Source organism: Tuber melanosporum (genome assembly GCF_000151645.1).
Source record: "Tuber melanosporum whole genome shotgun sequence assembly, scaffold_95, strain Mel28".
Lineage (NCBI taxonomy): Eukaryota > Fungi > Ascomycota > Pezizomycetes > Pezizales > Tuberaceae > Tuber > Tuber melanosporum.
The window spans coordinates 40,283-53,439 of record NW_003299145.1 but is presented as its reverse complement, the minus strand read 5'-3'; the positions used below and the strand labels follow the sequence as shown (position 1 = coordinate 53,439).

At 47.9% G+C, this 13,157-nt stretch overlaps 2 protein-coding genes; one reads left to right on the top strand and one right to left on the bottom strand.

Annotated features, from left to right (window-relative positions):
* Nucleotides 1-802: 802 nt before the first annotated feature.
* GSTUM_00012053001 (uncharacterized protein) lies at nucleotides 803-5,555 on the bottom strand. XM_002842310.2 has 11 exons: nucleotides 5,236-5,555; nucleotides 5,052-5,157; nucleotides 4,744-4,977; nucleotides 3,555-3,611; nucleotides 3,310-3,466; nucleotides 3,020-3,239; nucleotides 2,875-2,955; nucleotides 2,386-2,817; nucleotides 1,771-2,334; nucleotides 1,549-1,706; nucleotides 803-1,494 (listed from the first exon to the last, which is right to left on the bottom strand). The coding sequence occupies exons 1-11, from the start codon at nucleotides 5,491-5,493 to the stop codon at nucleotides 1,065-1,067; spliced, it is 2,697 nt and encodes an 898-aa protein (XP_002842356.1). The 5' UTR covers nucleotides 5,494-5,555; the 3' UTR covers nucleotides 803-1,064.
* A 1,053-nt stretch (nucleotides 5,556-6,608) lies between these two features.
* Nucleotides 6,609-12,431, top strand: GSTUM_00012052001 (uncharacterized protein). XM_002842309.2 has 10 exons: nucleotides 6,609-7,956; nucleotides 8,292-8,313; nucleotides 8,670-8,863; nucleotides 8,933-9,570; nucleotides 9,823-10,143; nucleotides 10,282-10,456; nucleotides 10,517-10,626; nucleotides 10,679-11,436; nucleotides 11,491-11,642; nucleotides 11,697-12,431. The coding sequence occupies exons 1-10, from the start codon at nucleotides 6,891-6,893 to the stop codon at nucleotides 12,254-12,256; spliced, it is 3,996 nt and encodes a 1,331-aa protein (XP_002842355.1). The 5' UTR covers nucleotides 6,609-6,890; the 3' UTR covers nucleotides 12,257-12,431.
* Nucleotides 12,432-13,157: the final 726 nt, after the last annotated feature.

Here is a 13,157-nt window from a genome sequence, read left to right as displayed (position 1 = left end):
CAGATATCACACTCCAAAGCACTCCAAAATTTAATAACAAAACATCACGCCAACAACCCACCTGACACTTGCACTGCCATAGCAATGACCACTCACAACTACCATACTCGAGTACAATTACCGGTATACAAATTCAAGCCCATACCGGCAACGCAATATCTCTTCCATAAAAGCAAGCCCATACCCTGAACGTATTATAACACAAACCCAGACCTTACAGCATGACTTGCAGCGCAGTGCGAAGTGGATTACCGAGTAGGAACAACCGACTTAGTATGACTGGACGTGGGTGTCATCTTGCCAGCGGATACCTTGCTTCGCCCCAGCGTTGTGCGCAGATACTGCATACCGTAGTATCATTAGGGGAAGGGAGTATGATACCGGTACGGCAGGGTGTATCGCGGGAATTCCCGCACCAGAGGGGGGGTATTTGTATCCAACGGAGGTCGTCTGCTAATCCCCAAGCATCGCACAGTGCCCCACAACACCGGTGCTCATACCTTCACGAGCAATGCTTTAGAAGTTCCCACAGCCAATAGGCGCGCCCTCAATCAGGCAGAAAATCAATGGAACTCTTCCACCGGCAAGCACCCCTGCTCGCTTCCGCTGATGCCGGACAGAGGGGAAAAGCTTAATTACGTGCCAAGGTTGCCACGTGCGCCATGCAAATGGTGTCCGGGAACACTTGGCCCACATACAGTTTTTGGGAAGATCGGGTGTCAAATAAATCAAGGAATTTGATAAAAAAAAAAAATTTCCCATATTTTTCCACCCCCCCCTCTTCCCATCTGCCGCACGATTGTTAGGTGAAATAAGCTAATTAGAGGGCACATCTTCAATTGCCAATTCGAAAGAAAAAGAGAAAAAGAAAAAGAAGAAAAAAAACAAGAATACATGCAAAACTCAAGGCATAACATACCTTGCGAAAAGTGCATGCCAGTTTTGATGCTGTCAGACCAAAGAACAAGGATTATCGCAAATGGGAAAAAATGGAAGCATGCTTTGTCTACACCCCCATCCTAGGGCGCTCCTCCAGACACTCTCCAATCATCTCATATTAGCCCTCATTGCGTCTTTTTGCTGAGACTGCTCTCGATAATTTCTTTTCCAGCGGCAACTGTTTCTCCGGGTCCTCGCTGCTTACCCCAGAGCGCACTGCTACTAGTGGGCACAACCCGGGTGCCATGGCCAATCTTCTCCAGATCGCTGATCTCCGCCTCCTCATCCTCACCGAGGCTCTCTTGCAGAAATCTTCTGCGTACCATGAACCGTTCACGCCGCTCCTTGAGAAGCCCTGGACTACCGAGCTTGGAAAATGCGGTTCTAACTGCAAGCCTGGTTGCGAAATATATATGCTCCGAGAAAAAAACGGCAGTAAGAACTCCCCAGAGTGTAAGATCCTTAGGAGTCCCCGCGGGGGTAGTAGAGTCGGAGAATAGGTAAATGAGGACTGCCGAAGAGATAGAGCCCATCCAGGACAAGAATGCAAGGTTACTATCCATCCTGTTAGTGCTCACCGCTAACACAACAGGGCGACATCGAGCATACTCTAGCCAAGGGCCGATAGAATCGGCCCTATGAGGAACAGGCCTCTTCATCTCGACACAAATTTTCACGGCATCGCTTCGAAGCTCGATCCAGTTGATAATCAAGAATGAGACAGAAGCCAAGGGCCAGACCGGGGAAAACAAAGTCAGATAACCAAACTAACACGGAGATGCTATTAGCCGATGCCAGAGAGTAGCCCGAATCAGGGTAATGGAATCAAACCTGCATGCACATTTCCCGAAGGTCGGCAGTGACATCGTATTCATCCAACTCCGCTTCGTTTCTGACTCTCTTTAAGAATGCATGCTCGCTCTTATCGTCATTGACTTCACCTGCCTCCTCGAAGCCTTTTCTGTTGTTCTGGAGCTCCTTGGCCTTTCTGAAAACTCTCCTCTTGACATATGGAACGATGGTTTCCAATGCCAAATTGACAACTTGCGCAGTCACGGTAAAGTAGATGACTTGTTTTCTTAGTCTATCAGTATTGACCTGGAATACTGGAGCTGCCATTGGTTTCCCATCTGCAGTGGAAGGCTGGACAGTCAAGCCAAAAACGTCCAAGTGGGGTATAATCAGATTTCCGAAAGGAACATATATGAATGCAGTGAGGAAAAGCGGGACATAAGAGCAGATAAAATTGAAAACAAAGATTTTCTGGGTCATTGCTGCTTCCTGGGATGATTCATTCTCATAGTTCTCAAATTCCGTCAGCCCAGCTGCAACTTTCATGAGGATGGACATGAGGATTGGAACGAATAGAGTTAACAGTGCGGTAGGAATGAAGACCTGCGGTCAATCAGCAAATTTGCGGACAGAATAAGTAGAACATGGTTTTACCAAAACAGACTTGAATGGTCCATTATAAACCTCCGAAATAAAGATCTCAATTACAAAAATAGTCGCATATAACGCCGAGAGCATACCACTAGCTCCCAAGGCGAATGGGACCTGGAGGAGTTGACGGCATAGGCGTTTCCAAGCCGGAAAAAACTTGACCACCTCTCCAGTAACAGGGTCCTCAACCTCCTTCTCATGTACAAATTGAGCTCTCTTGTTCTGTAGTTGTGACACGTTGCGGACGCCCCACCGGACGGCCAAATCGACCTCCTGGCGCTTCCAGTACTCAACGAAGATGACGGACCAGAGACAGTTGGAAATAGCGAAGACAAGCGAATACTGCGAAAGCAAGGAGTAGGATCCCACACCAATTATGGCTGCAACAACCAAGAAAGAGAGATAGGATTGTAGGAAAGCGAAGTAGAAGGCAATCTATATAATTTATGAGTTTTCGCTAGTCGCCTGGATGGATATCCGGGATCTGCTTACCCTCTCACCAAACCGATCTTTCAATTTCTCCAGCTCCTCTATTGAAACTATCCAGGTGGTAGACCAATCCTTCAACCACATCTGATAAGAGGTTAGGAGCAGCTCTAAAAAATAACCCCCCTACTTTCAAGCTCTAGAAATTCACCTTGTTGAAATCAGGGTCATGCAACGGGAAAACACTCTCCACTAGGGTCCAGGGACCCTGTTTGGGGGTAATCCCAACACCACCTTCATCCACTGGCAACGTGATCAACTTGTACAGAATTCTCAACCTCTCTGCCTCTGTCAATGGCTCTTTATCTAACGATTTTTGAGTCTCCTTATCAGGTGCTGCAAGGCGAACACCGAAAAGCCAATCCTTTACTCTGACCCAGTAATCAGCACACACTCACCAAACACTACTACCCACTACCCAGAGAGAGAGCCGGAGCTTACCGAGACCTGTAAACGTCGCCAATAAGCTTCTGCTCAGAGCGAGCAGTGACAAAGACGAGAACAGATCCATGGGCACCGTCACGGGCTTCAGTCTTAAGCCCAACCGAATCCAAGGCAGCAATCAACTTTTCAAACTGAGCTTCAGCTTTCTCCTTGGCTAGGATATACACTTTTGTCATTAACTGATTCAAGCTGAAGCTCTAACTGGGTGGAAACTTTCGCTTTGCTAAAGCTAGCATACACACCTGTACCTCCGAATCGGAACGAGATCACGTAGTCCACACCCTGATTCTTCGCCACAGCTGCCCGGGAAGACGAGGGGTTAGGCTCTGCCATGGCTGCTCTTGTTCAGCCTTATTTCTTTAAAAAAAAATTTAATTTTGTGAATAGTCTTTTGTAGAAATCGGAGTCAGGGAATGAGGGAGCTGGCAGTAGATGGGGGAGGAGGGAGAGGAAATAGAGGAAACGAGGATTTTATTTCCAAGGACGGGAAAAACTGTCTGGCATTTTGCATCACTCGCGAACGTTCTGCGGTGCAGCCGAACCCACGCATTACTCGTAGGCCCAAGTGTGGCAATTACGCTCATTGGGTGCCGGTGCTGCAACGTATTTCCCAGACCTATTTTTTGTTTTTTTGTGGTAAATCTCTGGATTCCCGGATTGAGTTAATCTCTCTCAACTGTTTACATGAGGCCAGTCGTTTCTATGAGTACAGGTACATATCTTTGATACACAGTATGGCAGCGAACAAGAACTGGTAAAATATGAGAACAAGATACCGTTCTTATTGATGATAATAATACAGTGGTAACGCTGGAAAAAATCAGCAGAAGATTAGAGGAAAAAATCGAAAATTGGAGGAAACCCTTCAAACCCGCCCAACCGGCACTCCCGGGTAAGGAAGATTTTTGGTAAAGAATTATTGTTGAAAAACGAGGAGTGGGAAACGGATTGAGATAGGTAACTGTCGGTCACCTGAAGCATCACATAAACGTTTTTCTGACGAGACCAAGCGGTCTTCCTAGCGCCTTCGTGTCCCAATCCCTCTCGCTCTGCTCCTGCTCCTGCTACGGCTCCTACTACGGCTTCTGCTCCTGACCCTACGAGTACGGCTCCTAGACCTACTGTAGCTCCTCGAGCTGTAGCTGCTGTAGCTCGGGCTTCTTCTTCTCCCACGTCCCTGCCCAGCTCCATAACGACCTCCACCGGTTCTAGGGGGAGGGCTGTACCGAGTGTTCCTGCCAGCAGGTTCGCGGCGACGATATGAGGATCTGGACCTAGATCTGGAAGGGGATCTTGAGCGCGATGAGAAAGAAGGGGATCTGGTTCTGGCCCTCGAGGTAGGTCGATAACTATCCCCAGCGGCAGGTCCGCGGTAACTGTCGCCTCGAGGAAACCCCCTTCCAGCACCAGCACCAGTACCCGCATGTATACGGCGAGGCGGAGATCGATAGCGGTTCCCGGGCTGTCCACGGTAGCGAGGGCCCGGGGGAGGTCTGCGAGTCTGAGGGCCAGAGCCAGGGCCAGAGGGGTCTGAGCGACGTGGTATAACTATCGAAACGTTGATTACTGCACCATCGAGCTGACCCTCATGCATATGTGCGATAGCAGCGTGAGCGGAGGAGGAGGAATGATAGATGACATAGCATACACCACGGTTTGTATTATCTATAACGGCGGGAAAATCAGGTAAGTAGGGAACTTAACCACCAGGGGGAAGGTGGACAAGTAGAACGGCTTACATTGGTGATTTAAGGGCATGTCCAACATCTTAATCTCCCCATAACTTGAGAAGATTTCGCTGATGTGAGCTTCGGTAACATTCTTTGTGAGCTTCTCAATCACAATCTAAAACTTTACCATTAGTACGAGGATCTGAATTTCCCAAACCAATCAGGTGGAAAGGCTAGAATAGGCACCACGAACTTTTGTGCTCTGTATCTCAGGACTAGCGCTTCGTGAATAGCTCCTTCCCCTGCTACCACTCCTGCTTCTCGACCTTGCCCTGGAAACGGGAGACTGTGTCGGAGACCTAGATCTATTGGATACGGGGGACCTTGTCCCGGAACGAGAACGAGTGATGGAACGAGAATTTCTAGAATAAGATCTCCCTCCACGAGGCGGGGAGTTCGAACGGCTGGGGGAGCGGCCTCGAGATAGGGAACGGGTTCTGGAACGATCCATTGGCGTGAATAGTGGTTAAGGGAATTTGAAAGGCGATGTGAAAAAGTTGACTGGGTTGCTGGCTTTCGCGGATAATGTCGACAGGTCGAGACCAGTGGCGATGCTTGGGACTTGTGTTGACCACGGGCAGCGATGGGACGCGCAGAACGCGAGTGCCAAGCATGCTTCCCAGTGAGGGCAAGCCAAACCCCGAGGCTCATTAGGTGAGCACGGTATCATCATTATCAAGTCACAGATCTCACCAGAGCAGGGGTCTGAATCAGGTAAACTGGCGGAGCGCCAAGAATCGTTTTCTTGGAAGGAGCTACAGGTGCTCGAGTGCTGTACGAGTAGCAGTTGCATATCATAGGACACCGGGTGAAAGGTGACAATAGCCACCAGCGAAGTATGATAGTTTACTTGTAGAGGACTGGTGCCGGTGTTTGGGATTTGGAAAATAAAACGCGTTATGAAAAATTTACTCGATAACAACCTATTGGTCATTTGTTACCTCATTGACCCACAAGTGCTCGGTCGATAGGCATTTGAATATCGCATTATGAAATATGGTGGGGAGACTCCTCTACTCCGTATGAGTACGAGTAGACTACCACTTTAGCACTCGAGCAATGTAACCTCGCGGGTGGGGAATTTCCCTCTCTTTTTCCGCCAGTTATTCTACTGTATTTAAAATTATTTTAACCATATCCGCGCAAGATACGTGCATTTTAATTTTAACACCAGATTTAGGCACGACCACTGTCGGATTCAGGCGGCTGAGATGAACCTCTAACGCACCGCCACTGCAGCACAACCTGGAATTCCCTCATATCATTGGAGGATTCCAATGCACGTGGTATCCGGGTGCTATTACTCGAGTACGAGTACAGTTCATTAAATACTCTATTTGTCCTGGTCGTAAGGAGGAGGTATCATAATGATACACCTGAACCATCCAGAGAGTTCGGAGGTGGAAAAACCTGGACAGCCCTCCCAAGCGCCCAAGCCAGTCACCATCAGAAAAGCTATCAACAAGATGGTACGAGGTATTAATACTACATCTGCACCGCAGAATCATTATACCGGTATGGCAATCGCAGCTGATGCGCAAGCAACTGCCCAATACATGCAAAACCCCCCGACCCTCAATACCCCAATGGAGCCTTCACCAATGCAGAAAAATGTTCTTATCTTCCATTGCTCTTGCTCTTCCTCCCAAGTTAAGTAAGGTGGGCGCATACCAGCACGATACTGCACAGTACGAGTATTGTTCAACACTTCCCTCACCCGAAATTTTCAACCCGTTGGCGCCACCGCAAACAGAATAGCAGTTGCCCTCCGACGAAGGGAATCTCTGCGCACCTTCCAAGTCCAAGACAAGTTGCCTTCCGCGCATTTTTTTTCTTCCCATATCGAAAATGGCTCCCTTGACGAAGTTTCCGATGCCTACCCTGCCGATCCCTACCCCTGGGTCCCCCCGTGCTCGCTGGAGGGATGAGGCGATACCTGCCTCCTCAACCAGTAACTCTTATGGATTTTTGAGTTCCTCTCATTTTCCATTATCGTCCTCTAGCCCCCTTCATTCCAATTTCCTCTTTCTACCCTCCTCCTATTCTCGATCCATTGCGCTGGGCTCCAGTGTACCAACAACGGAGGAATCAACAGCATCGGCAACAATTTCGACGGAAGCGGCAGGAGTAGCTGTTGGGAAGGCCATGGCTGCACCAGCGCTCACTGGAGGCAATCGTTTTCCCCTAGGAGATACCGGTAGTAGTTATGGCAACCCTGGCACCGGTAGTGTTCCTGGAAGTACTATTAGCACGCCGGGAATGTCGCAATCCTCGTCGGCTCTCAACCTCACCTCCCTCAATTCTCCGAATGCCCTATCTTTGACATCTTCTAGCTTCTCCGAGTCTTTCCCCGGTGGAGAGGTCAGTGGTAGAAGAAGAAGCGTCTCGCAGGTTGGAGCTTCAGGCGGAGTTCCTACCACAGCTACGTCACCTGTAAACGTGATCTCAAACCCTACCACTGCGCGGACATCCACGAACGAGGGCGTGGGCATTCATGTACAATCCCCCAATTTCTTCCCTTCTCCCCTTCAACAACAACAGCAACAACAGCAACAACAAGCGCAGACACCACAGACGCACCCACGCAGATCCCGATCGAGATCCACTATGAGTAGACATGATGGGACCCAACCGGTCTTCAGTCAGCAGCAACAGCAGAGGACTCTTTCTAGATCTCCTATATCCCCTGGTACTCATACCAAGCGGTCTTCAATCTCCAGCAGCATAACCAATCTAACGGATCCGGATAGGGACAAGGATAGGGAGAAGAAACCTCGACGTTATGGGAGAATTGGAGTGTGCGCCCTTGACTCCAAAGCGAGGAGCAAACCTTGCCGAACTATCTTGAACAGATTAATCGAGCACGGGGAATTTGATACGGTTATATTCGGTGACAAGGTTATTTTAGATGAGTGTAAGTACAACTTTCATCCGATCTTTTACACTTTTGCTTGTTCCTTTACGGGGCGAAGGAGAATAAAAACAAAGTAAAACATCCCACGTTTTGCTGTTATTATTTTTGATTGGTCCATACCAGAACCTTTAAAACAGAGATTGGGATGGACCTAATACAAATCTTCCAAACATCTCTTTTCCAGGTTACCCCCAATCTTTCTCTGCCCCCCCTTTCTTTCTTCCATTAACGCATGTTATGGCCCCCCACCATAACGCTCTCCGGTGACACACTTGCGTATTTGATTGGGGCTCTCATGATAATTCGAAATGCTAATATTTTTGTGACATTGTCAGCCATCGAAAACTGGCCCACTTGGTGCGTACATGGCATTATTCCTTTCTTTAATTATTCTCCTTCAAATGACCGGCATACTGTTTTGGGGGCACAATTTTGAATCCGGGTACCTGATCCCCACAATCCAACCGAGGAATGGGTCTCTTGAAAAGACATCGGGGGAGGTCAGAATTTGTTTTTATTTTGTTTTTTTCTTTCCTTCTTTCCTTATTTCTGGGGAAAACCGATTTTTTTGAAAATCTTTTTATCACTTTTATGGGAGTCCCGTCTTGTGAATTTTGTATGAGATTGTCATGTTCTGGACTTGATTTCGTTTCTTGTTTACTTTTTTCCAGTCTGGAATTCTTCATAAAGGCCCCTTGACTAACCTTTGACAGTGATTTTCTGATATCATTTTTTTCGACCGGGTTTCCGCTGGATAAAGCAACGCAATATGTTGCCTTACGCCAACCATATTGTGTCAATGACCTTCAGATGCAAAAGATCTTGTGGGATCGCCGACTTGTTCTTCGTGTATTAGACTCAATCAAGGTCCCGACCCCCAAACGCCTCGAGGTTTCCCGAGATGGCGGTCCATATCTTCCCAGCGAGCTCGCCTACTATTTGGAGATGAAGACCAGTGTAAAGGTTCCACCGCAAGGCGAATGGAAGATGCCACAAAAAGTTGAGTTGAGCGAAGATGGAGAATCGCTCATCGTCGATGGGAAGAGTCTCAAAAAGCCATATGTTGAAAAGCCAGTTAATGGGGAAGATCACAATATTCACATCTATTTTGCCAACGGCGGTGGGGGAAGGAGACTGTTTCGAAAAGTGGGGAATAAGAGCTCCGAGTTCGATCCCAATCTCTCACAACCTAGAATGAAAGGATCCTTTATTTATGAACAATTTATGGATGTCGACAACTCAGAGGATGTCAAAGCATATACTGTTGGCCCTGAGTTCTGCCATGCGGAAACTAGGAAAAGTCCAGTTGTTGATGGTCTCGTACGTAGAAACACCCATGGGAAGGAGATCCGGTTTGTCACTAAGCTCTCACCTCTTGAATCTGGTATGGCGACTAGGATTTGTGAGTCATTTGGGCAAGCGGTCTGTGGATTTGACTTGTTAAGGGTCAATGGAAAGAGTTATGTCATTGATGTCAATGGTTGGAGCTTCGTGAAGGACAATACGGAATACTATGATCGCTGCTCCAGTATTCTCCGGTCTACCTTTATCAAGGCCTCTCAGGAGAAAAATAGAGAGAGCTACAGAGACCCAGGTGCTATGGGGCCCTCGATAGTTCCAACCAAGGAGCGGAGCCCGAGCAGGAGGTCAAGCTCTAAACGCAACTCCAGTAGCCACCGCTCAGCATTGCACAGCCTGTTGTCTAGGTCCCCTTCATCTTCCAGGCTGACAAGCCATCACCAACAACCACCGCCAGCAGTCACGACGCCGAATACCAATCCTACTCCCGGACAATTACCCACACCGGCTGCTGCAAGCCCTATTCCCCACCCTCCATCGGAACCAATTCCTGGGGAGAATAGAGAGAAATCGAAACCGGTGGCGCCTCAGCATTCTTGGAAGTTGAAAGGCATGGTAGCGGTTCTACGACATGCTGACCGCACCCCGAAGCAAAAATTCAAATTCACTTTCCATTCTAAACCCTTCGTGGATCTGCTTAAGGGTCATACCGAGGAAGTTATACTTGTCGAAGAGGGCTTACAGGATGTTATTGAAGCTACTCGCCGAGCGATTGAAGGACGCACTGAAGACATGGATAAGCTCACAGTACTCAAGAATGCATTGGATAGGAAAGTCGGGTTTGCGGGCACTAAGGTCCAGATAAAGCCAATGTTCCTCCAAACAGAGGTTGTGGAGGAATTGGTTGAGATTAATAGTGATGGTTCGGCGGCTTCTCCAGGCACCGGTTTCACTGAAGCACGTGTCAACGTCAGCCGAGTCAGCAGTGTGTCCTCGTTCTCTAACGATCCGACGAAATCGAATCAGGTTTTGGACAAGCTACAGTTGATCATCAAATGGGGCGGTGAACCCACCCATTCTGCAAGGTATCAAAGCCAAGATCTAGGTGAATCATACAGGAAGGATCTACTCCTAATGAATAAGGATGCGTTGGAGGATGTTTCTGTTTTCACGAGCTCGGAGAGAAGGGTTACTACAAGCGGTAAGTCTTGGGTTCCTCAGTATATCTAGGTTGATGCTGAGGTTTGCTTTCGATACTTAGCTCAAATCTGGACTGGCTCTTTCCTGGATCGTAAAATTCCGGATGACTTCGTGAAAGTGAGGAAGGATCTACTTGATGATTCGAACGCTGCGAAGGACGAGATGGATAAGGTGAACTTAACACTGCCTGAATCCCAACCTTTTATCTAACATTCTCCAATAGGTCAAGAAGAAGTTGAAATCGCTGCTCCGTGAAGGCTCGAAACCCTCTCCGCAATTTGCTTGGCCAAAAGATAATATGCCGGAACCTTCCGTAGTGATGCAAAATGTTGTATCTTTGATGAAGTTCCATAGAAGAGTGATGCATCAAAACTACAGTAGGCTTTTTGGCACTGGCGCATCTTCAACATCTTTGCCGTCCCTCGCTCTCTCGGGCGCACCATTTCTCGCTCAGTCTACCGCCAATATTCAATCACGCTGGTGCTGTGGTGAGGATCCTGAGCTTTTCAAAGAACGCTGGGAGAAGTTATTCGTCGAGTTCTGCGAGTGGGAGAAGGTCGACCCTAGCAAAATCTCAGAGCTTTACGATACAATGAAATACGACGCACTGCATAACCGTCAATTTCTAGAGGCGATTTTCATGCCTTCTGCCGCAATGTTGGAGGCTGATGACATGGACACCGCCGTCCTCGACTCGATGGAGGATTTGAATCCGCCTACTTCGGGAGACGTTAGGAAGTATTCCTTTTCTCCTAGCTCCGAAGGAGAGAGGGAAATCATTCAACAACAGCAAAGAGGGACCAGCAAAAGGGAGCGCCTGAGCTTGCGAAGCCGAAACTTACTCAGTGGAGGAACTAGGCCTTCCTTTGAAGGGGAGGCGAGCCGTAGCTACGCCGCCACTCAATTGAACTCCAAATCTAAGAGTGATGTTAGACTCTCTAAACTGCGTGAGCTTTATCGACTTGCCAAAGTCTTGTTTGAGTAAATACCTTACACTTTTTTGCGTGTGTTTTATTTACTGATTTTCCACCTTAGTTTCGTATCTCCGCAAGAGTACGGTATTGACGATGAAGAGAAACTAGAAATCGGACTCTTGACTAGCCTACCGCTCTTGAAACAGATTGTGAAGGATTTGGAGAATGTCCAGGCGGCCGAAAATGCGAAGTCTTTTATCTACTTCACGAAAGGTATGTTGGGCCACTTGTGCCTCAACTACTGCGTTCTAAATCATGAATCTCTAGAATCACATATCTATACTTTGCTCAATTGTATCATTGAGGGGGGTCTCCCAATCAAGATGGAACGTAACGCCATTCCCGAGCTTGATTATTTGACCCAAATATGCTTTGAGCTTCTGGAATCGGAAACCAAGGATCAACCGGGAGACTCGCCTGACGAGCCAAATACTAGCTCCTACAGTATTCGGGTTAGTATATCCCCAGGGTGTCATAGTAAGGATCCTCTCGATATGCATCTCGACGCCAAGCACTGTATTGGATGCGCGCCGCGCAAGAGCTTAACCAGGCACTTGGACTGGAAATATGTTGTCGAAACATTAAGAGAGAAATTCCACCGTGTCAAGTTACCTAGCAAGTTTATCCCGATCAACCTTGGGGAAGCAAGCCTGAAGAAGGGCACTGGAACGAACGAGGGCAAGGAGGAGAGGGACACTGGAAGGAATGGCCTTGGGGCTATTGGTGGCGCTGCAGGAAAACAGTCACCCCCTGAAATGATCATGGAAGAGCATCTGGAAGAGGTGGCTATCAGGGACGAAACCGGAAACATGAAAAACGACAACTAAGCATAGAAAATGAGCACCCTTCTAATTTCTTATCGCCTGTGTATGGGCCATCGGGGGTGCCTTGGGGTCATTAATTGAGGCACTTAATCGTGCGCATGAACAGCTGGGGTAGTACTTCCATAGACGGCTGATTTTGTATTTAACCTTAATATGGAATGAACGAGGGGTTTTTTGTACTCGTACAGGAGATGGGTCCTGGGATGTATGGTACACCGATATACGGAACTTGAGTACCCACCACACCGCAGCCCCCCTAATACTATTGACGCCGAAACCTATATGAAATGCTTTTCGAGTGACCTATGATCTAACACCCGCTCCTCCAAACTCTCCTGCTATTTTACAAAACCCGTCACCCCCCGCCCCTCTCACACCATCACACCAATTCTAACCAACCAGCTATCATACAGTGCACTATTCCCCGCGGGATCCACAAAAACATGATCGACAAGTCGACAGAGCGCGTCCTGGCACTAACTACGCTGGTAAGCCCGTCCATGGAAGATGTCAGGGGAGAGGTAGCGCACTTAAGAGAACTGGTGGCATTGCGGGAGCAGAGGAGTATTTAGTTAGGTACTAGACCGCCCGAGGGGACAACGAACGGGGGAGGACAACGAACGCCAAGTGGGAACCAAATCTACGGGGCAGGTTTCTGTGACATGCTTGGCACCGCGACAGAAAAACTTATTTTAAATTTAGCAACAACCATGCACAAACAAATCAACGTAATAGAGGAACGAGTAAAAAGAAAAACTAACAGTTGAATAAGATTTGAAGAGCTTGAAGAGTGTGAAAGAAGTATAATATCAGGAGAAAGAAAGGAAAAAAAGAGACTATATCTTAGCAGCTTTTTTTAAAGCCTCTTGATGTTCCTGTGGTTTTTGAAAAAAAAAACTCTGAA